This window comes from Aethalodelphis obliquidens, unplaced genomic scaffold (assembly GCF_003676395.1).
Source record: "Aethalodelphis obliquidens isolate GAN/ISIS:26980383/991018 unplaced genomic scaffold, ASM367639v1 scaffold58, whole genome shotgun sequence".
Taxonomy (NCBI): domain Eukaryota; kingdom Metazoa; phylum Chordata; class Mammalia; order Artiodactyla; family Delphinidae; genus Aethalodelphis; species Aethalodelphis obliquidens.
This window is the reverse complement of record NW_020838002.1, coordinates 8,538,089-8,561,987: the sequence shown is the minus strand read 5'-3', so window position 1 is coordinate 8,561,987 and position 23,899 is coordinate 8,538,089. Positions and strand designations below refer to the sequence as shown.

The following is a 23,899-nucleotide window of genomic DNA, read 5'->3' as shown; positions in this document are numbered from 1 at the left end:
AAAAAAAAAAATATATATATATATATATATATATATATACACACACAATGGGGAAAGAATAGTCTCTTCAATAAACAGTGATGAAAAAAATTAGATAACCACATGCAAAAGAATCAAACTGGACCCCTATCTTACACCACACACAAAAATCAATTCAAGATGGATTAAACACTAGAACATATGATCTGAAACCATAAAACTCCTAGAAGAAAACATAGGGGGTAAGCCCCTTGACTTTGGTCTTAGCAATGATTTTTGGATATGACACCAAAGCAAAGGCAACAAAACCAAAAATAAACAAGTAGGATTACATCAAATTAAAAAGCTTTGTACAGCAAAGGAAACCATCAACAACATGAAAACGCAACATAACAACTGGAAGAAAATTTTTGCAAACCATGTATCTAACAAGGGGTTAATATCCAAAATAAATAGGGAACTCACACAATTCAATAGAAGAAAATCTGATTAAAAAATAGGTAGAGGATATGAACAGATATTTTTCCAAAAAGATGCACATATGGCAAACAGGTACATGAAAAGGTGCTCAACAACACTAATCATCAGGGAAATCAAAACCATAATGAGATATCACCTCACAACTATTAGAATGGCTATCATAGAACAGACAAGCGATAACAAGTGTTCGGATTTCCCTGGTGGTCCAGTGGTTAAGATTCCACCTTTCAATGCAGGGGACGCGGGTTCAATCCCTGGTCAGGGAACTAATATCCCACATGCCGCGGGGCAACTAAGTCCGCGTGCGGCAACTACAAAGCCATGCACTGTGGAGCCTGCATGCCGCAACTAGAGAAAAGCCCGCACACCGCAACGAAGAGCCCGTGCACCGCAATGAAAGATCTTGTGTGCCGCAATTAAGATGTGACGCAGCCAAAAATAAATAAACATTAAAAACTAAAAAAAGGGCTTCCCTGGTGGCGCAGTGGTTGAGAGTCCGCCTGCCGATGCAGGGGACCGGGTTCGTGCCCCGGTCCGGGAGGACCCCACATGCCGCGGAGCGGCTGGGCCCGTGAGCCATGGCCGCTGAGCCTGCGCGTCTGGAGCCTGTGCTCTGCAACGGGAGAGGCCACAGCAGTGAGAGGCCCGCGTACCGCAAAAAATAAATAAATAAATAAATAAATAAAATAAAATAAAATAAAAAGAGAGATAACAAATGTTGGCAAAGCTGAGGAGAAAAAGACGTGCACTGTTGGTGGGAATGGGTACAGCCAGTATGAAGGGTACTCGAAAAATTAAAATTAGAACTACCATATGACCCAACAATTTCACTTCTGGGTTTTGGTCCAAAAGAAATGAAATCACTATCTTGAAAAAATATCTGCAACACCCCCCGCCCAGGTTTATTGAAATATTATTACTAACAATAGCCAAGACATGGAAAGAACCTAAGTGTCTATTGATGATGAATAAAGAAAATGTGGGATATATACATAAAGATAGAAAGACACACATTGTAATATTATTCAGTCATAAAAAAGAAGGAAATCTTGCCATCTGCAACAACATGGAGAGATTTCGACGGCATTATGTTAAGTCAAATAAGTCAGAGAAAGACAAATACTATATGATCTCACTTTATATGTGCAATCTAAAAAAAAAACCCTGAGATCATACATACAGAAAACCAGGTTGGTGACTGCCAGAGGCAGATGGATGGAGGATGGGTGATACGGGCATAGGTGGTCAAAAGATACAAACTTCCAGTTAAAAGATAAATAAGTTCTGGGGATGTACAGCATGGTGATTCTGATTAACAGGACTGTACTGTATATTTGAAAGTTAAGAGAGATCTTAAAAGTTCTCATCACAAGAAAAAAAATTTGTAACAATATGTGGTGATGGATGTTAACTAAACTTATTGTGGTAATAATTTTGCAGTATATACATACATCAAATCATTATGTTGTACATCTAAAACTAATACAATGTTAGATGTCAATTTATCTCAATTAAGAAAAATAAGGATTCAGCAGTTAAAAAGAAGGAAAAAAAACAATAAGGAACTAATGGTTCCTTAGATGGTTCACAGATGGGGCAAAAATCAAAACTGTAAATAACAAATACGAGAAATCTGTGTACTCCAATGTGTAACGAGTAAACATTTGTTTTATTGTCTTCATATCCCATCCGGTACACTACTTTTTAGGAAGTTAAAAATAATGATTATAAAACAGTATTGGATTTTCTAGCTAGAATTATCTATTGCTTGCTTTTGTCATTATCTAAAAATGGGATATGGTTTCCTTCTCTCTGACACATTAAAAATAAAATTGAAGAACATAAACACCATCTTTTCCCCTTTGAAAAAGGGGGGATTACACATAAAACATATACATATAAAAATCAAATCACACATTAATCAAAATCTATGAAGTCATGTCTAAAAATGAACACAAAGAAGATCTGTGTATTTTTTGAAATAGTAAGAACCATTTGTTTTGGCAACTAGCTAAATTTAATACGTACTAAAAACCTGATCCATCTAGAAATCTGAAAATTCAGATTTTGCTCCTGTTCATATTTATACATTTCTATTATTTAGTATGGTTTTATGAGACTGCATATTGTGAAAATTTAGTTGGTCACAAATAGCATCTTTTTAATGAACAGAATAAAAATGTGAGATCAGTACATGTGATACAAGTAAATACTGTTTCACAAAACATTATTTCAGTTACACACGCATAGGCCCTAAGTACAATCAATGTAGTCTGTAACATGGGGTATAGTAAAAAATAAAGGTCCATGAGTGACACACATTTCAGAGAGTTGTGCCTAAAATAGAAAGATATCAGCTATATCAGCTATATAATTAAATGAATTTCTACATGTACTCGTATATTTATTACCAAATCTACTTTGGTGGGAGGGTGGTAAAACTATTTTTTTTTTAGCTGTACAGCAGATACACAGTAATGTACATAAATCTAAAATATACATCTTGGTGAAATTTTACAATGAACACACCCATGTAACTACCACCAAGATCCAGATACAGAACATTACCAGAACTCCAGAAACCCCACTGGTGGCACTACTAGTAATTACTTCTTCTCCCAAAATAACCACTATCATTGACTTCTATACAGTAGGTCCTCTTTTATTTCTGGCTTCTGTAGGTCAACATTATGTCCATGTGATTCACTCCTGCTGTTGCACGTGGCAATAATCAATTTGCTGCCTTTGTATGAATATACCACAATTTATTTATTCTACTGTTGGTGGACATTAGGGTTGTTTTTAGTTTGGGGTTATTACAAATAATGCTGCTATGACTACTCTTGTCAAGTCTTCTGGAGCATCTTTCTTCTAGGTATAAATCTACAAAATGGAACTGCTAGATCGTAGGGTATGTTTATGTAGACAGTGCCAAACACTTTTCAAAAGTGGTTGTAACATAAATTACTCTTAATATTGTTTCCATGTTGCCAGTTGATAATAAATCTCAATTGAAAAAAAATCTAAACCTTTTTACTTTCCTACAGATGGTTCTAATGAGTCTGTCTGTGGTAATTAGTAGCTTTGATAACTCAAACATATGAAGACTGAATAAATTCAACCATGAAAAGAGGAGGAAAAGAAAAGCTTTAAGTGCTGAGTTTTGGGAAAACTACATATAGTTTTTACCCATACAGAATTTTAGAAGACAAAATTAGAACCAAAATTCTTATTTAAAAGCAATTAAATTCAACCCAAAAAAGCTGGTAACTACCATATATATATGGTATATGCATGCATGGTAATAAAGAATATAAAGATGAGGACATTGTGGTTTGACCATTAATTCTATAAACGTTTAGCAAGTGTTTACTACAATGCCAAATGCTATTACAGGAGCAACGGATACAACACTGAATCAAACTGATAATCTGGATCCTCACGGAGCTTACAGTTTAATGGGAGGAGACAAAAACTACAAAATGGGGTGGCAGGCAAGTTGTAATTTTAAATACGATGGTTGGAGAAGGCCTGACAGAAAAGGTAACATTTGATTAAAAACCTAAAGGAGGTGAGGGAATAAGCCAGGCTAAGAATGTAGAGGAAGACTGTTCCAGCAAGTTTTTTCTCTTGAGAGATAAATAAATAATCTAGTGTGTATATGGGGATGGTGGGTGGGTTGCAATTGGTAGAGATGGGGAAAGAGATGACTCAGGAAACCTACTGAGTTTGAAACGGAAACTGAAAAAATGAAAAGGAAGCATGAAAAAGAGAAACAATATAAGAACACCAGTTCTACAGATTTACTGCAACATCAAATGATAGAGCACCAACTTTGTTGTTTTCAAACTTCCCTGAGCCACAGTTTCTTCATCTTTTCTGCAAAATGATGATAATAATATCTATCACCATGATAATTAAGAGACAAAACTGATTATGGGACAAAATTGTTTAGACTGATATTACTTGACATTACTATCAAGAAAGAAACCCTGAGAACCAATGAAATAAAATACCTTGTCAGAATTTTTAGACACTATGTGAGCTCAGTTCTAGGGCAACATCACAAGTTGAGGGGATAAGAGGCTTTTGTTTTGTTTTGTTTCTAATTTCAAAAAGAGAAGAGCAACATGTTAATATCAAGGAAGGAAGAGGGCTATAAAGCAGGAAGGAGGAAAGGAAGGAAATGCATTAAGAATTGAAAATTTATCAAATCTGCCTTGCAGTGCAACCAAGTAGTTTACCAAATACTCCATGACAAGAGGGTAAGGGTGGATGAGATTACTACACATGAATGCTAGTTCTTAATCAACATATTCTTGTCTCCAGGAAATAAGAGGAAATTCTTTAGTTATTTACATCTGTAATGGTCACCTCACCATGATTACTAACCGTAAAACTCACAAATCATCTATTAGACATAAAATATCTCTTGGGTAGTCTAGGAGCAAAGAAGAGATGGAAGAAATAAGGTTTCAGGAGACTTTCTCAGGGTCTGACCATCAGCATTTGCTAACATTTTCAGATAAAAAGTAGAGCAGTATTTTTGGAAGTTCCAGATAACTACACAGAGTTTTTTCCTCCTTTTCACAGTCCAAGCTACCAGCAGTAAAACCAGCCAGTATCTGCTGCTTCCTTTTCCTCCCTCTATCCCTGCTTAGCTTTCTGTTGAAAAGAAACCATATGGTAATTCTTAGGAAGGCAGGCAGGCCGGCATCCATTCCTATCAGTGCCTGCCTGGCCTCTACTTGAAGTAACAACGAACACTGTAGCCCAAGAAGAACAACAGCGCTCTAGACACTCAGGGAAAATGTCTGAGTATGCAAGATTTATTAGAAATGACACATTACACAAGTAATGCATTTTTCTTTTCTTCTCTCTTTTTTCCTGTCTGAAGCCAATATCTCCTCATGTGATCTTCTCATGTCTCACCAGAAAGGGTATTTACCAAATCTTAGTTGATGCTAGGGGGGAAAAAAAATCACCCTTCATTTTTAGCATTTATAATTGATTGTATTTTGGTTGTAAGTAACTAATGAATAACTTTTATTTCCAGATTAAAACTGGAATTTAAACAAAAAGCATATCACAATCTACTGTGTACGTAAAAACAATAATACTGTGAATGAAAAAAAGGGGGAAAAAAGTAAAAATGGTTGAGATGAACTCAGACATGCAAAGCTATGAAAACTAGGTCAGTACAGAATTTACAAAATTGTCAGGGACAGGAAACTTAACAGACCGAAAACAAAGGATAAAGATAAATGGGATCATCTCTATGATGAGAAATGTAAATAGTGGGATTCTTTCCTAAGATAGACCCATTCATCCCACTTAACAAGTTTATAAATGGTCCTGAAAAAAGGAACAGAGTTTAAGTTCTAAACCTACAGCTGAAATTAAAATTATAAAGTGCCAAAATCATGGCAATATATTTAAAGATCATGTAAACTTGAGAGAGAAAAAGGAAACGTGGAAGGTAAGTTTCAAAGTGGATAACAGTAAGATAACACATTTAGGGAAAAATTATTTAAATGTAAAATGATGGGGAATTCCCTGGCAGTCCAGTGATTAGGACACTGCTTTCACTGCTGAGAACCTGGGTTCGATTCCTGGTCAGGGAGCTAAGATCCTGCAAGCCATGCAACGTGGCTAAAAAAAAAAAAATATATATATATATAGATAGATAGATAGATATAGATAGATAGATAGATAGATAAAGTGATGGGTTATAAAAGTTTCCAGTTATGAACAAAGGAAAGGGAACTGGGAGTGGTTTCCCAAGTAAACAGTTTATTGAAGTAAACATGAAGTAAACAATTTATTAAAAACATCAGCAAAATGCATTGCCAAAGAGGACTGTGGTTGTAGAAATCTGAAAAAACACAAGTACAGTAGTGTAGTTGTCCCTGAAAAATCATATGCAGTTCTGACAACTTCATGTCAGAAAAAAATGTAAAAGGATTAGATAAAGATCCATGGGGGGAGCACGAATTAAAATGATCAAAGAGTTTGGGGTTATTAGATATAAAAAGTAAATGATTATTTTTTTAGAAAGGCTGAAAAGGTAACTGATTAAAATCTATAAAGTTATGGAAAGAGGAAAGGAAAAGTGTTTAAAAAAATCTTACAATACTAGAATGAGGGTAGCGCCCTTTATAACGTGAAAGAGGCAAATTTAAAACAAACAAATGGAAGCATGGCTTTAAATAACAGCCTATGAACTTACTGAAGTCTTTACCTCAAGAAGTAGTAAAAATAAATTTTTACAAGTTTTGATAAATTAATGGATGCAGACCCTTATCAGGGAAAGTGCATAAGGAAGTCTAGACTACATGCCTACTTTTGAGGGGAGCACTGTATTAATTACCATGCCTACTTCCTGGTGTCTCTACATAGCCCTTTAGTTTAAAAGCACGCTAGTCATGTTTATTACATGGTGAGGCCCAAGACAGGAAAATGGGAAGAACACTCTACCAAGAGAAATTTTCTTAAATACTCAGCAAGAAAGAACTGCCTATCTGTTACGACAAACCAAGAACCTTGACGAATTAGAAACAAAAACACCTTTTGTAATAGGAAATGAGCATAATAGTTACTCTGCTGTCAATGTCTTGCACTAACTCTGATCTCAGGCCAGGATCCCTAGGAGCATTCAGCAGTTACAACAGAGGGTGGATGTGTATTTAGTGTGTTACTGATTTGCAAACTCGAGCAAAAGCATAGCATACATACAGTCTGTTGGTCTAAGTTTCAATGAAAGGGGCCTTTCTAAAGGCATTTTACAAAAGGTGTTTGAAACACAAACCTGAGTAAAATCTTTAAATTAGTTTAACAAAGGTAACCTAATGCCTGTCTAATGCTTATCCCCTCCACCCCATAGCTGTAAACAGGTGTGCAAATGAGAAGAACGAAGCAGACATAAAACAAAACTATATTTTTCTCCAATGTCTAAAGCAAACTAACAAGAAAAATCTTAAACATTTATTACTTATTGCGCTTTGTAAATGACTGTATTAACCTCTTATTTTCATTTTTAAATCATCTAATTTCAATTAGAATGCTTCTTCATCAAAACTAGTGTTTCTCTTCTATTTTAATTTGATCACTGAGAGCTCGTGAACATTGTTAGAATATAAACAATTTTAAACTTCCATTATTCTGTAGTATTCTTTCCTGTGAGGAATAATTAGCTCAAAATTTTCTACCATGTTCTTTTCCCTAAATTTATTTTGTTACAAAAAAGGTAAGCAGAATAAAAATGATTTTTAGGAGGTTAAGTTTAAATGTAATCTTTAAATTTATTTTTAAAATAAAAGTCTGGCCAAGATGACATGGTTAAATACAGAAACGAACGTGTAAAAATAAACGGGTTCAGGAGTGCACGATGAGCAGACAAGTTTCCCAGTGGCCACTTATTTGGCAGTTTGAATCAAATTGCGACTCTCTTTCCTGTTAATACTACTATAAGAATGGGTTAAAGAAAATGAGAAGAGTCAGAAAACGAAGAAAGATTAAAAGTCTGGGAGTGGAGGGGCAAGAGAAGAATTCAAAATAAAGTGAAATCTTCCTGAGAAAGCAAATAAAATGAGGTATTAAGAATTCCATCATAATCCATGCTAAGTGTGCTTAGAAACTACAACTACAGAACTATTTTAAGTGCTACCTTTTCTTGTTGAACCAAATGCAAGTAAGTGACCTTTGTGTACAAAAAGCTAACTGTGCTAGTAGTCGCAATATCTTGCAACAGAATCCTTCAAAAGAGACACTTAAAATTGCTTAATCTCGATGGTACTTTGTGGTAAAATTATGAGCCAGCTCTGAAAGAAGATCTAGCAGGCCTGCCTTTTCAAAAACTTAACGTTGTTGGGTGTGGTTGGGTGATTCTGAAAAGAGAAACTACAATAAGCCTTGGTAGCTTTGACACAGCCTTTAAGTGATAAATAAATGTGTTTAACATGTGTCTCTAATGTTCATTATGGTAAAGTTGATCAGTTTAACCCTTTGCAAACAAGCAAGAGATCTTGAGAACAGGAAGCTTTTCTGTGGAACTCCTGACGCAACACAAACCATAGCAGTTACTGCAAAGCTTAATGCAAACCCTCTAGAGTCCACGTTGACAAATTCTTTAACAAGCCCTGTGGTTACAGGGAAGCTGGTTTCACTCTGACTCACTCCTACTCAAACAGTTTACTGGAAATGAAGGGGAGGGGGAATTTTCAGAGAAGTCATGTGATGGCCAGACAAACCACAGCCAGTAAAGGTTCAACAGAGTCAAAAACAGGTCCCAGCAACAACCAGCACCCAGAGTGTTCAACTGGCACTAAATTATATGAAAATGAGTCCTGTTGGGTTTCTGATCATCCACACCATGAACTCTTTCATAAATCTCTGTATATAAAAGAACAGATACTTCACAGGAGGAACAACCAGCAGGCACTGACATGGTGTGTGCAACTACAAACACTTCATAGGAAAATGTGCTTAACAAAAAATAGCATCAAAGGAAGGTTAAAGCACTTCAGCGAATGTATAAATAATCATTATTAAATGCTTTCCCATTGTCTTTAAACTCAAATGATCAAACATATATTCTATCATTATCAAAAGAATGCCAAACCCCCCCCCAAAAACCCCTTTAATTATCACCTTGTACTTCGGGGGATGTTCACTGGGTAATCTATTCTGCATACAAAGAAAATGCACTAGCCATAAGAATGAGAACTACACTATATTCAATATCTTGTAATGACCTACAATGGAACAGAATCTGAAAAAGAATATATATATACACATATAACTGAATCACTTTGCTGTACACCTGAAACACTGTAAATCAACTATATTTCAATTAAAAAAAGATATTACTCAGTATTCTAAAAAAAAAACTATATTACAACTGATGAACTCTTTTTGGTTCATCACTTATGTGTTTTCACTAATAAAATAATGTAAATAACTTGAAATTTCTGAATAGGAAATGGATCCTATTAAACCCCCCCAAAAAGGTATTTTCAGCCTTAAATATATTTAATACAAGCTAGTAAAAGATATTAGTATTTAAACTTAACTTGGGGACTTAGTTTCAATAAATCAGACTAAGTGTAAGTGGCAAGTATTAATTAATTTAAATACTGCTGTCCTAAACAGAAGCTAAGAAACGTTCCCTTAAAATAAAATTAAATCCAGAAATTATAAAACAGCCTTTGAGGAACTAGTTAATCTAAGGTGGTGTACAGACTCATGAATTATACCCAACAGAAAGAAAAGCTAACCACTATAAATATGGAGGAAAAGACTGTATTATTTTAAAAGATAAGTTCTAAGAAATTTAAATTTCTTATTTCTAACTTAATTCTCAATTTTCTATAGTGATAATAACTTTCACAGTCAGCAACCTAATATTTTATGAAAAAGAATCCAACCAGCTAGGTCACTTGGACAGATGTCGTTTAGGAAAGCAAACTTATTCAAACCATATTCTTCTAAGTAAATATGTACAACATTCCTACCCTATTGTGTAAGTTTTAAACACAAAAATACAACCACCCATGCTCCCGTTCCCCATTACTTCAATAACAGTGGCTGCCCTAATCTTTTAGGGTACATCAAGCAAATAAGTTACTTTATTTTTTCAAACTCTTTTATTCCTCATGTCTTTAATTTACCTTTTTCTTTGGTTATACAGCTTATAGAATAAACAAGTCACCACAATAACCTTTATTTTTTTCTAAAGTATAGAACTTTACAAGCACTATTTTATAATAGTGCTTGTAATTATAATTCATTTAATTATAAAATTATAAGTCATTTAACTTAATGATGTCTACTATATTATCTTCAACCCTTGCTCTCAGATGATTTATTTTTGAATGAAAGATTCTGTAAATTCTGTAGTGCTTTACAATCAGATGATTATTAAACTCAAAGATGCAAAACAGTTCAACCTTTTTTATGTAAGATGATTTCTGTGTTCACCGTATTTTATATTTTCTTTTGCAGTGGAGTAAGACTGAATATTCCCTTTTGGCTGAGCAGCAACACGGCAGTCTGCAAGAATAAGCACCTTACAAAAGGCAGCAAAAAGGGAGCCTAGGGGAAAGTGGTTGATCCATTTTCTAAGAAAGATCGGTATGATGTGAAAGCACCAGGTATGTTCAATATAAAAATACAGGAAAAACTGGTCACAAAAACTCAAGGAACCAAAATCACATTGGATGGCCTCAAGGGTCATGTTTTGAAGTGACTTTGCTGATCTGCAGAATGATGAAGTTGCATTTAGAAAATTCAAGCTAATTACTGAGGATGTTCAGGGCAAAAACTGTCTAATCTCCGTGGCATGGATCTTGCTTATGACAAAATGTGTTCCACGGTCAAAAAATGGCAGCCCATGACTGAAGCTCATGTTGATGTCAAGTCTACTGATGATTATTAACTTCGTCTATCCAGTGCTGTTTTTACTAAAAAATGCAACAATCAGATTCAGAAAACCTCACTGTTAGCACCAACAGGTCTGCCAAAACCAGAAGATGACTTGAAGGAAATTGTCAAAAAACTGATTCTAGACAGCATTGGAAAAGACATGGAAAAGGCTTGCCAACCTATTTATCTGCTCTATGATGTCTCTGTTAGAAAAGTAAACCCCAAGTTTGAAATGGGAAAACTCATGTTTCATGATGAAGGCAGTAGTTCTGGAAAAGCTACTGGGGATGAGACAGGTGCTAAACTTGAACAAGCTGATGGATATGAGCCACCAGTCCAAAAAACTGTTTAAAATTCAGACTTGTGAGGGTGACAAATAAAAAATCTTATTTGTGATGTTAATAAAAAAGACTGAATATTAAGTGAACATGTTTCATGTAATGGTACATTTTCTCTCTTAACTGATATTTCTTAGTTCATTCAAAGTATCTACTGCATGAGTAGTATGTGCAAGACCATGCAGGCGCAGCCAAAAATACAAATATTTTTGTGGCCTCCTCTCAAGGAGCTTACAAACTCCTGGGTAAGAAGAGAAAAGCCCACAGACAGTTCTAAAAGAAGGTAGAAAGTGATAAGTGACACAGGAAAGATACAGCAAGAGACAATTTCCAGGGACTGGGAAGATTTTTGAGCAGCAAAGTTCCATGACCAGAGGTATTTTTCAGAAAATTGTTTTTTGTTGCTTTCTGTGGAAATAGATTGGGGGGAAAAAGGCTAGTAAAGAGGAGACCTATCAGGAAGTCACTATAAATGTTCAGTGGAGAAGTGATAAAGGCATGAACCAGCAGTGGGAAGGGAAAAGAGAGGATGAATTTGAAGATAGCGTGGAGGTAGAATCAACAGGCCTGAAGAATGACTGGATATGCGAAGTGAGGAGGGAGTCAGATGATTCAAATTTTGACTCCAAGTGATTATGAGGACAGTGATATCATTAACAGAAATCAGGAACAAAGAAGAAAAAGATCATAAGGGGAATAATTAAACCTTGCATGAAACAGTCCACAAAGCACATAACAGCTCTCTAGATGTAACTCTTATAAATGATGCTAGAATTGTTCAAGGTCATAGGAAGCTACATTCATTCATGTCTACCTCCCACAGACATCTAGTAAAAACATGATAGAAAGCCAAGAGCAAAAGGAAGTCAGCTTAGTGGAAAAATACTGCCCAATCTCAATACTGTAGTCACAAAAATAAAGTAGGTACCATAAAGAATCATAATTCAAATAAATGCATTAATAATCTTATTTTCTCTCCCAAATACCTACAGAACAAAATCCAACCATCAGTCAAAACTGGAATTTAAGTAAACACTTAGCTTTAAAATTGTTACCTAGAAACAGTTTCCTAGTAAAAGCATATACACCCTTTAACCTAGTTGGAGAGCACACGGTAAAGCAACGAGAGCCAAGGTTTTTTTCACTCTTCCTGCTGATAAACTTATTCTACCAAAGGCCTTTACCTTCAAGAATAAAAAACACATTTCCCACCCATTTCATTTTACTTAATTTGCTATTTTAGCTACAGCTGATCCAACTTTTTTATTGCTCTTGTCAAACTGGGGGTTTTACAAAATACATGCATCTATGAGGAAATTCCAGCACCAACGTCACATAAACTTTTGGATCTTTATGAAACTGATTACTATAAAAACTTTAAAATCACAACCACAATCAATAAGCTATAACTAAAAAGATGTCAGGAAACTTATAGATTACCAAATAAAAACCTAGTATCTTTTTATATACCATTAATAACTATTTACAAAAATATAATATCCACCTTATAACAATAAAACCTAAGAAAGGCGCTTCCCTGGTGGCACAGTGGTTGAGAGTCCGCCTGCCGATGCAGGGGACGTGGGTTTGTGCCCCGGTCCGGGAGGATCCCACATGCCGTGGAGAGGCTGGGCCCGTGAGCCATGGCCGCTGAGCCTGCGCGTCCGGAGCCTGTGCTCCGCAACGGGAGAGGCCACAACAGTGAGAGGCCCGCGTCCCGCAAAAAAAAAAAAAAAAAAAAAAACCTAAGAGAAAACTAACATGTTAAAATCACTGGAAAAATAGTGTTAGAACAATACACAAATAGGTAATGACCTGAAAAAGAGAAACTTAGATTCCTACATTATATGATTGGTAAAAATATTTTAACAGATAAAAGATTTAAAGGTAAAAGAATAAAACCATAAAAATACTAAAAGGAAATGCAGCAGAATATCTACTACATAATCATAAGGGTTCAGGAAGATAATTTTAGGCACGACTCCAAAAGGAAACATCTAAGATATTGGAATAAAGACAAAAATGTGAACTTCTTTATCCAAAAAGCAAAACATAGTAAAACACACAGTGAACAATATGGAAAAATTACTGGCAGTACATGACAAAAGGAATCCCCTTAAAAATGTCAATCAATAAGAAAATGAAAAATACACTAAATATAAAAAAATGGGTAAACGAACCAATTAGACGAAAGGGTTTTTTTCTGTGGTTTCAACATTTTATACAATAAACATACTTTGTAGTCACAAAATTACTAAAAAAACCAAAGATGTGGAAAATATTTGATGACTGAAAAATGTTCACCGTATGCTTTTATATTCAAAACAAGTCATAAAACAATAAACTGAATATGATTCACTCAAAAATATTTACAGAGAAAAAGAATGAAGGGATTTTTTTTTAAGTATACAAATACCAATTTTCTACAATGAGCTGTACGTAATCACTTTGTAATAAGAACACAATTCAAAAAATCAGTATCAAATGTCTATGATATATATGTGAAAAAGGAATCTAAGACTAATATATATGGTATGATTTTAGCTTTTATTAAAAAAAAGTGTTCCATACACAGAAAACAGTCTAGAATATGGTGGTTATTATCCTACTTTGGGGAGTAGGTGTGTGTGCGCTTTCATTTTTTACTTTAATACTTCTGGAATGTTTCAATTTATAAGCACTAACATAATTTGAAAATATGGAAACCTGGAAAAAGTAACAGAAGCAAAGAGCCTAAGACAAATTTGTTACTAAAAACAAAAAATGTGGGCTTCCCGGGTGGCGCAGTGGTTGAGAGTCCGCCTGCCAATGCAGGGGACACGGGTTCGTGCCCCAGTCCGGGAGGATCCCGCATGCCGTGGAGCGGCTGGGCCCGTGAGCCATGGCCGCTGAGCCTGCGCGTCCGGAGCCTGTGCTCCGCAACGGGAGAGGCCACAACAGTGAGAGGCCTGCGTACCGCAAAAAAAAAAAAAAAAAGTTTGCAATATCACTGATCTAGACATAAAATGACAAAACTGTTGTAAATTTATTTGCATAGTTAAAATGAAAAACAAACACAAGGATGCATCACAAAAGTGTATCAGGACAGCTGAGGAGGGACTTCCCTGGTGGTCCAGTGGTTAAGAATCCGCCCCTTCCAGTGCAGGAGACGCAGGTTTGATCCCTGGTTGGGGAATTAAGATCCCACATGCCATGGGGCAACTGAACCCGTCTGCCATAACTATGGAGCCCACACGCCACAACTAGAGAGAAGCCCGCTCACTGCAATGAAAGATCCTGTGTGCTGCAACTAAGACCCAACTCAGCCAAATTAAAAACAAACAAACAAAAAAAACCGAAAAAAAAGTAGGTGAGGTATCTTACTTGGATATAGTAATATTCTACACAGTGTTAAGCAAGAACAGACAAAAACAAAAACCTTATATTTGACAAACTTATTTTGCAAAACTCTTTGACTAATGAATTAAAACATTAGTACTCTCTCAGCTAACTTAAAATGTGGAAAACTGGCAACAGCCCCCTCCCCAACCTGCAAAATAAATAAACAAAAGTTAACCTCATAACCCCTTGTCTACACCTGGGAAAAAGTATGTAGCGATAAATAAACCTACGTATATTGAAATCTATAATAAGCCACAAAACTGATGGATACTGGTGAAAAAAAGCATGAAAGGCAATAAAGAAAGAAAAGAAAAATCAATTCAAATGTAACAGAAAGAAAAAAAATTTTTTAAATCAGTTCTTCATTTTTTGTTGCATTAACCTGGATGAAAATGTTGCTATGCTGGCTTACAGTAAGCAAAGCACTAATCTCAAAGTCAGAAAACTGCGTTGGGTGTTGGCTCTGAGATTCACCAGCTGTGTGTTCCTGAATGTTTTTCCTATTCAAATCAGGCAAAATATCTTCTACTTCATTGTGTTTGTACCAAGGCACTTCATATAAGTGCCTTACACACAGATTTTTATTGACCTTAGAAAATTAATAGGGAAGATGACAAAATTGTCAGGAATAAGTTACTCTTTTATTATATTGTTTTCTAGTTTATATAAATAATTGACAGTACATACAATTGTAATTTGGGGTAAAAATTTTAAATAAAATGTTCATAAAGAGTATATAATTTCTGACTAAAGAACATGAAACAGAAGTGTACGTTCTGCTTACTTGATTTTTTAATATAAGCAAATATGAAATTAGGGAATAAGAAATATAAAGTTTATCCTAAAACAGGGATGGTAATTATTGGCTTTATAGGATGAAAACAGTCAAACCTCATGACCATCAGAAGTATTGTGGGGACCTTCTTGGTGGCACAGTGGTTAAGAATCCGCCTGCCAATGCAGGGGACACAAGTTCAATCCCTGGTCCGGGAAGATCCCATATGCCATGGAGCAACTAAGCCTGTGTGCCACAACTACTGAGCCCACGTGCCACAACTACTGAAGCCCACATGCTCTAGGGCCCACGTGCCACAGCTACTGAGGCCGCGTGCTGCAACTACTGAAGCCTGTGCGCCTAGAGCCCATGCTCCACAGCAAGAGAAGCCACCACAATGAGAAGCCCACGCATTGCAACGAAGAGTAGCCCCTGCTCGCTGCAACTAGAGAAAGCCCGCGCGCAGCAATGAAGACCCAACGCAGCCAAAAAAAAAAAAATGGCCATAAGGGATGAAGGAAAAAGATTATTACCCTAATGGTAGATAAAGATTTAGAGTCTTCAAGATGTAAAAGTCTTTGAGAGCTCAAATCACACGTATAAGATGAAGAGTGATTTACTTCTTCATCAAATTCTAGGAGACCTGAATTTTTGGAAGTTGAGCTTTTAGATGGTAACAAATTTACAGAATGTATTATTTATAATCCAAGAATAAAAAAATTGTGAAGAATGAAATGAGTCATCCAGCTAATGTTCTACTCAACGCAGGGAGTCGCTATGCATGGATCCATGAAAGGTATCACATAGAGGGAGATAAGGAACTCATTCTTTTTTGAAATAGCAATTCCATTTGTACACAATTAAAATTTATAGGAATTTTTTTTTTAATATTGAGCCAATGTGAGCCTCAGAAAACTTTCACTGGCTAATTCTAAGACAAAGTTTACCTCTATAGTTTCTCAGCATGAGTATAACTCACGAGTATAACAACTTCTGAATATTTGACAAGCTCATCAATTCCCCCTTTCAAGGAAACATGTCTAAATTCTTTTCAACAGTTTCTCACATTATATGATTTCAAGATCAATTACCATCCCATTCCCCCTCCTAGAGAAATTCTAGTTTGTATAGTAAGTGTTCTATTTCAAGATGACCAAATAAGACCGTTGCCCCTGTGATAGGTTAAAGATGGCTACAAATTCTTTACTTACTCCTCTCACTGAGAGGTGGGTCTAATTCCCCTCTCTGAATCTGGGCTGGCTTTAGTGACCTACTTCACCAACACAGTGTGGCAAAGTGACTGGGATTTCTGAGGTTAGGTTACAAGAAGCCTTGCATCTTCCAGCAAGGTTCTTTCAGAACACTTGTTAGAACTCAGGTGCCATGATATGAGGAAACCCAAGAAGCCTCATGAAGAGTAACCTGAGGTCCCAAACCAACAGTCCAACTGAACTCCAAACCAACAGACAGAATCAACTTGTCAGTTATATAAGCAAACCATCTTGGAGGTAGATACTCCGATTTACAGTCAAGCCATTTTGCCGAAATTGCACAGCTGTGAGCAATATAAACTATGCTTGTTTCAAAGCACTAAATACCGGGGTGGGGGGGTTATTACTCAGCAATAGATAACTGGAACACCCTTTATCTTAATAATAATCCCAAATAGAAACACTGAACTCTGTCTTTGATGAAACTAGTGTTAATAAATGAAGACGGGCATATGGGAAGAAAAGATTATACCAGAGAGGCTGCAGTGGAAGATATAGAAGAGAAGCAAAGTGATTTGCACTACAGAACTCCACAAAGGATCATCAGCAGAACTGCAGAAGAAACTGGGGTAGGGCTGAAAACAAGGAGACTATATACAAAGTACTTAGCACAGCCAGACAGCTTCCTCCCCTAGTTCCGAAAAAGACATCAAGTATAGTCTCTAGAAAGTATACCAAAGGTTCTGGACTCAGGATATCTTTGCGCAGGCATCCACGGTCTTACCACAAAGTAGGTTAAGTGAAAGTCTACTCAGTAAATGAAGATCTCTAACCCGCCTTCTACAGCTTAGCTTTAGAATGTCAGCAGCAAGATTTATATTCCCAAGGCAAGGAACTAGAAGATCCATCACTAAAGAAACTGAACTACCCCAAAGGAAAGATGCACAAAAACTGATATACAGAGTTTCCAATAAACCAGGTGGCCTGCCACTCCTATACCTTGCCTCCACACACATAGCTTCCATTTGGGTTTTATGTGCCTTATTCTTACATATAAATAGAAAAACAAGGATCACCAGACTTTGAGGAAAGCTTCCAACAGGAAACAGAACAGACAAAGGGGAAAAAAAAAAGAAATGCCTGGAGTATTGAAAACTTGAAGAAACGAAGTACCTTCAAAAAGATAGGATAAGCCATTTTTGGGGAAGTATAATACAAATTGCTTTTTGAAAATAAATATATGACAGTGGAAAAACATTTTAATATTAGATTATAGAAGGTAAAGTTGAGGAAATTGCATACAAAGTAAAATGAGATAAATATTAGGAGGAAAATTATTAAAAAAATTAAAATGATGGGTGTTGGAGCCCCAATATCAAAATAATGGTAATTCCAGAAAGCAAGAGTAGAGACCAAAGAGGGTAAACTGACACAGAAAAAAATACAAGAATGGGGCTTCCCTGGTGGAGCAGTGGTTGAGAATCCGCCTGCCAATGCACGGGACACGGGTTCGATCCCTGGTCCGGGAAGATCCCACATGTCACAGAGCAACTAAGCCCGTGCACCACAACTACTGAACCTGTGCTCTAGAGCCTGCGAGCCACAACTACTGAGCCTGTGTGCTGCAACTACTGAAGCCCGCGCACCTAGAGCCCACGCTCTGCAACAAGAGAAGCCACCACAATGAGAAACCCGTGCACCGCAACGAAGAGTAGTCCCTGTTCACCGCAACTAGAGAAAGCCCGTGTGCAGCAACGAAGACCCAAGGCAGCCAAAAATAAATAAATTTATTAAAAAAAAAAAAAGAATGTTTCCCAAAACTAGTGGACTCTAGGTTCACAAGTTTCCTGAGTGCCTAGCAGAATAAATATTAAAAAAGACCCATACCTCAGATAATGAATCTACACGCTTCTACAGAAAAAACCAAAAGCAAAAAGATTACCTATAAAGAGGGCTCAGCATGGCATTAGGTATATCACTATCAACACCAGAAGCCTGAAGATGATTGAGAAATGCCTTCCAAATTTTAAATTAAAAAATGATTTCAACTTAGAATCCTATATTCATCTAACTGATTAAGTGTGAATGAAGAATACAGCATTTTAAGAATTTTCCTTCTACTTATCCTTTCTCAGAAAGGTACCGCAGAATATGTTCAACTAAAATTAGGGAGTAAATCAAGAAAGAGCAAGATAAGGGATCCAAATAAAGAGAGAAGCAATGGCGCAGAGGGCCAAGAAAACACCACATACAGACTAGAGCGGGAGGATGGGGGAATCCAGAGTGATGACTCCAAGAAGAAAAACAGAAATGATATTAATTTAAGTGCGTTACCAAGTGGAAAGTGATCTTGAGAAGTGTTTCACAGAGCTGGTAGAAAGAAGAGATTGAGGAAACTGTGCAAATAAAAAAATATTAATTCCAAAACAAAAAAACTTTAAGGAAAATAATCACAATACATTAGTTGGCTTAATAGAGAACAGTAGTTATACCTGTTTGGTATCCAACCACAGCAAGAAAATTTAAAGCTGCACACCATCTCAGACTGATTCTACTTCAACTTGCTGATTTTATATAGATGATAAAAGGTTTTGATATGTTAAATGACATGCATTAATTAGTGCCACAAATGACAGAGGTATCAGTTATCACAAATCGGGATACTCAACCACCTATGTCTATAGATGGACATTGTTTCAGTAAATGGAATTTACCAGTGATGCTGCCATTCTGAGTTCTGGTTCCAGCTCTACTTCTAAGCATATAAAACTTGGGAGGTAACAATTTCTAGTTTTGCAGTTTTCTATAAAATTAGAAAAATGGTACCTTTCCATACTACCTCAGAGTTAACACTAGGGTCAAATCAGATAGTGGAGTTTAAAAAGCATTAAAAATAATTTAAAAGTATTATTAGTAATTATTAGTAATAATTATTAGCATTAATATAAACATTATGATGTGAGGAAGAAAGGCACAATATTTGGTTAAAACAAAGCAGATACAAGGACAATTTGCCTCTTTCCATGCAGAGAGATGGCCATAGCTCTCTGACTGCTTTGTTTTATGTTTGGCTATTCTACATTCATATTTGAAAGTTTGTTTTCAATTAAAAACTATAACTATCCATAGTTGATTTCCATTTAATAATGCTTTTTTAAAAAAAGGACATCTGCCATTTAAAAAAAATATTTTTTTCCCTCTCTAGGGTAGTGGGTTTGGGGTTTCAGATTCCACTGAGAAGAAAACTATGAACTCATTGAACAAAAAAATCTATGCGTACTTACGTGGGCACATGCACTTACAGATGCACAATAATAAGACAATTTAGATCAAATCTGGGGAGTGAGATGTATTTTATATGAAAACTTTCAAGAATCTCATTTATATCCTTTTTATTTATGTCTATATTGATTTCTACTATCCTCCCTAAGATGGAGACTCAATCAGTTAATAATGTTCGTAGGAATTTTCCTACAAAGAAACAACACCTATTTTGTAACACTAAGATACATGTTGATATATAGTTTGTGCTCAGGTGAAAAAGGCCTCAGCCTCCCCCCCCCCCCCCCCCCCCCCCCCTGCAACAAAGGATAAGTTTATCTTAATTGCCCCTTCTTAATCGGGAGTTAAGTTTCCTCTAAACATGGTAAACTATTTTGGTGTTATTTTCAAAAAATTAATTAGGAAGTTCTATTATTTTGGATTCACAGTCTGGTCCACCTATTTATCCCCCTTACTTATTCACTGGTCTGCTTGGTAATACTTATAAACACATAATGGACAAATAATGTTTCAGCTCCTTAACCTCCCTGGCCACATGAATTTACCCTGGTTTAGTCTGAGTTGTCTTGTTGACTCTTTCTGTATTTCTCTATTCTAAGATCATGAGTATAATCATTTTCATATTTCAGCTTTTCTAAATATTTTATACTAAACTATGTGTTTACATTGGCAGTTTTCTTCTTCAGAGTAACTATTAAAAATTTTACCTTAATCATAACCTCTTTAAGGGATAATTAAAGTATTCTATTTTTTTCCCCACTGATCTTACTTGTGCAGTCTCTGCATGTTCCAGCATCTCTTCAAATTCCTGATAGTCTTCATCATCTGGTTCAGCACCTGAGAGGCGAGCTGCCCTGGCCATAAAATATGGAGGCAGCTCTCCGATCGCTGTACCAATACCCTACGTAAAAAAACCAAAATACTTACATGAGATTTTCTCAACACAGTGATACTAAGCGGATCAAATCTTTATTTTTCAATATCACCAAAAGCATGTTAAGATGCATGTATTAGGGAGGAAAAGATATATTACACAATCAGGAGGACATGAGTTTAAATCATACCCTAATATCGACCTACACAATGCCAAGCCAGATAACATACATAAAACTCTTAGACAATCCCTGGTACGCTGCAGACACTAAATTAATGTTAGTTCTCTAGCATCTCTACTTATATCCTCTGTTCTTACTTTTTACATTTCTTTTCATTTTATTAAGTTTAGAAATAGCAGGGGTGGGTGGGATGAATTGGGAGATTGGGATTGACATATATACACTATTGATAATATGTATAAAATAGATAACTAATGAGAACCTACTGTATTGCACAGGGAACTCTACTCAGTGCTCTGTGTTGACCGAAATGCGAAGGAAATCCAAAAAAGAGGAGATATATGTATATGTACAGCTGATTCACTTTGCTGAAACAACACAATATCGTTGTGTTGGGATTAAAAACCTACATTAATTTGAAAGCTAATAAACCTGTCAGAGAATAAGAAAAAAAAAACACTAGTTTTTTTTTTTTTTTAAACTGCAGTGACATTTATTGTTTCAGCCTGGGAAAACATCCCTTTTTAAAATTTCACACAGCAAAGCAAGTTAAAAACTTCACTTGCCAAATAAATGATAATTTAAACAAGAACTTGGTAAAGAAACAGCAGAAACTAACACAATATTGTAAAGCAACTATACTCCAATAAAAATTTTAAAAAAAAGAAATAGCACATGGTTTTCTAGACTTTTGAAATGTTATTTCTTTTTTTTTATTGAAGAATAGTTGATTTATAATATAATATTAGTTTCAGGTATAAAACAGTTATTCAAAATTTTTATAGACTATACTCTATTTAAAGTTATTATAAACTGTTGGCCTATTTTCCTTGTAGCTTATTTATTTTATACACAGTAGTTTGTACCTCTTAATCCCCTATGGCTATCTTGTTCCCTCCTCCCCACTTCCCTCTCCCCAATGGCAACCACTAGCTTGTTCTCTGTATCTGAAATTCTGTTTCTGTTTTGTTATAACCACTCATTTGATTTAGTTTTTTAGCTTTTATATGTAAATATATATATATATATATACATACACTGTTATTTTTGTCAGTTCCCCCCTTTTCAAATATCCAAATGATTTGCTAATGAGCATTCACTAGTATAGCTGTTAGATATATAGGAAACCTTCCGATATTGAGGATGTTGTTTTAATCCCAATACAACATTTTTGTTCAGAGTTAAAGCTTTTAACACACTGTGGTCAGGAAGCCCCTTGAAATCTCAACATTAGGATGGATAAATTTTCACCACAGGAAAAATGTTGATTTCCTCAGGACACTGAGTGACTCATGTTTCAGTCACTTTGTGGATTCTTGTTTTTGAAGAGAATTTTCTTTTTAAATCAACTTAGAACATAAGGATGAAAACAAAGGTAAAAGAATCAGGAACTTGGTTTGGACATATACGGCTTAAATACAGGATAGATAATAATGCAAGAGGCCTGTAGTCTCTGGGAGAATTCTTAACTTTGAGCTATGCTTCTCTGCCTTGAGTCATAGTGAATGAAAAAGCTTTGGTAGTTTTCAGAAGCAACTTTGCTATGTCTTATGGCTCTGCCTGCAAATGCCTTGACAAAAATCCCCAAGGGACATTACGAAATTCAAACATTTTACAATCACAGTGTTATACTCCAGTGTGTGAAATCAATCATCTCCAAGTGTAAGCATTATCCACATGTGAACCAAGAGTTATGAAAAGAACATACTTAAGTGCCAAAAGAATAAGACCATATTTAGTTAAAGAACAGAGAGAAGAGGGAGAGGGGAGATATATATATATACAAAGAAAGATATAGGAAGAAAACACAAATCATATTTTGCTAAACAAGAGAAGTTAATTTAGTCACCTTTGGAGGATGTTAGAGAACCAACTAATTATTTTTAAAACTGGTAAATAAAGAGAAACAATCAATTATTTATCCTGTCTTACCTATATGGAAGATATCTCAGGATAACCAAATTGGTGATAAGGAGAAGTTTCTCTTTATAAAAGTATTCCAGTCAATAACTAAAGAAAAAAATGATGCAACTGAATGCCCCCATTTTATAAACCCTAGTAAAATAATGGACTTATATAATAATGGTGTTAATATCATAAACAGAAAGACAACCAGACATTATTGCACTTCGTGATAGAATACGTAAGACTATAAAGTGTATTCTTGTAAAAAAAAATTTTTTTTTCAAGCCTCTCAACCCAGCTATCAATTCACAGGAAACAGAGAAACATATTTAAATTACACCAACTGGAATACAATCAGTAAAATTCAGACTGTGGAAAACTATACTTGACAAACAATCCAGTTTCATCAATGAATATATTTGAAAAGAAAAACAAAGAAATAAACACATTCAGAAAAATCTGAACACTAACTGGGTAACTGATTTGAAGAGACTATTCCTAAGTTCTCTTCGGTGTGACAATGTTTTTTAAGTCCTAAGGTTGATATATTTACAGATAAAATATGATATGTTACCTGGAATATGCTTCAAGATAATTGTGAGCAGTGTGAGGAGGGGTCTAGATGAAAGTATTAGCCAGGAGTTAATATTAGCGGAAGTTGGGTGATAATATATTGAATTAATTATATAATTCCCTCTACTTAAAAAAAAATTTTTCATGACAGAAAGTAGGAAGAAAAGTTAATTGCAACATTTTATTCAAAACATAAACTTCTCTTAAAACATGTTAAGTCAAATGTTCAATAGTTCTGAAAGCAATCATATGATTCAAACTCATGACAAGTTTCCCTAAAGTTAAAAAGGAAGTAATAATGGATTGAAATGAAATCAAGAGCTACATACTGTATTATACTTAGTTGACCATATTCATTGTTATATTTTAATTCTGTCCATGTTTTCCCATATTAGCAAGGAGTAAGAATGGTGATCATCAGCCAGTGTTCTAATTTTTATGCATATAAATAAAAAGGAAATACAGTCATCCAGACAGGTCTCCTTAAGACACATTATA

The 23,899-nt window shown here is 35.4% G+C and overlaps 1 protein-coding gene and 1 pseudogene across 5 annotated transcripts in view; one reads left to right on the top strand and one right to left on the bottom strand.

Moving 5' to 3' along the window:
- The window catches only part of VMP1 (vacuole membrane protein 1), a 131,086-nt gene that overhangs the window by 39,574 nt on the left and 67,613 nt on the right, over window positions 1-23,899 (bottom strand). For all 5 annotated transcript variants that reach the window (XM_027087258.1, XM_027087254.1, XM_027087255.1 and 2 more), the window contains one exon: window positions 20,638-20,769. In XM_027087258.1, the coding sequence (XP_026943059.1) occupies window positions 20,638-20,769 (132 nt within the window). The remainder of the gene's footprint in view (window positions 1-20,637; window positions 20,770-23,899) is intronic.
- Window positions 10,263-11,290, top strand: LOC113609730 (40S ribosomal protein S3a-like; annotated as a pseudogene).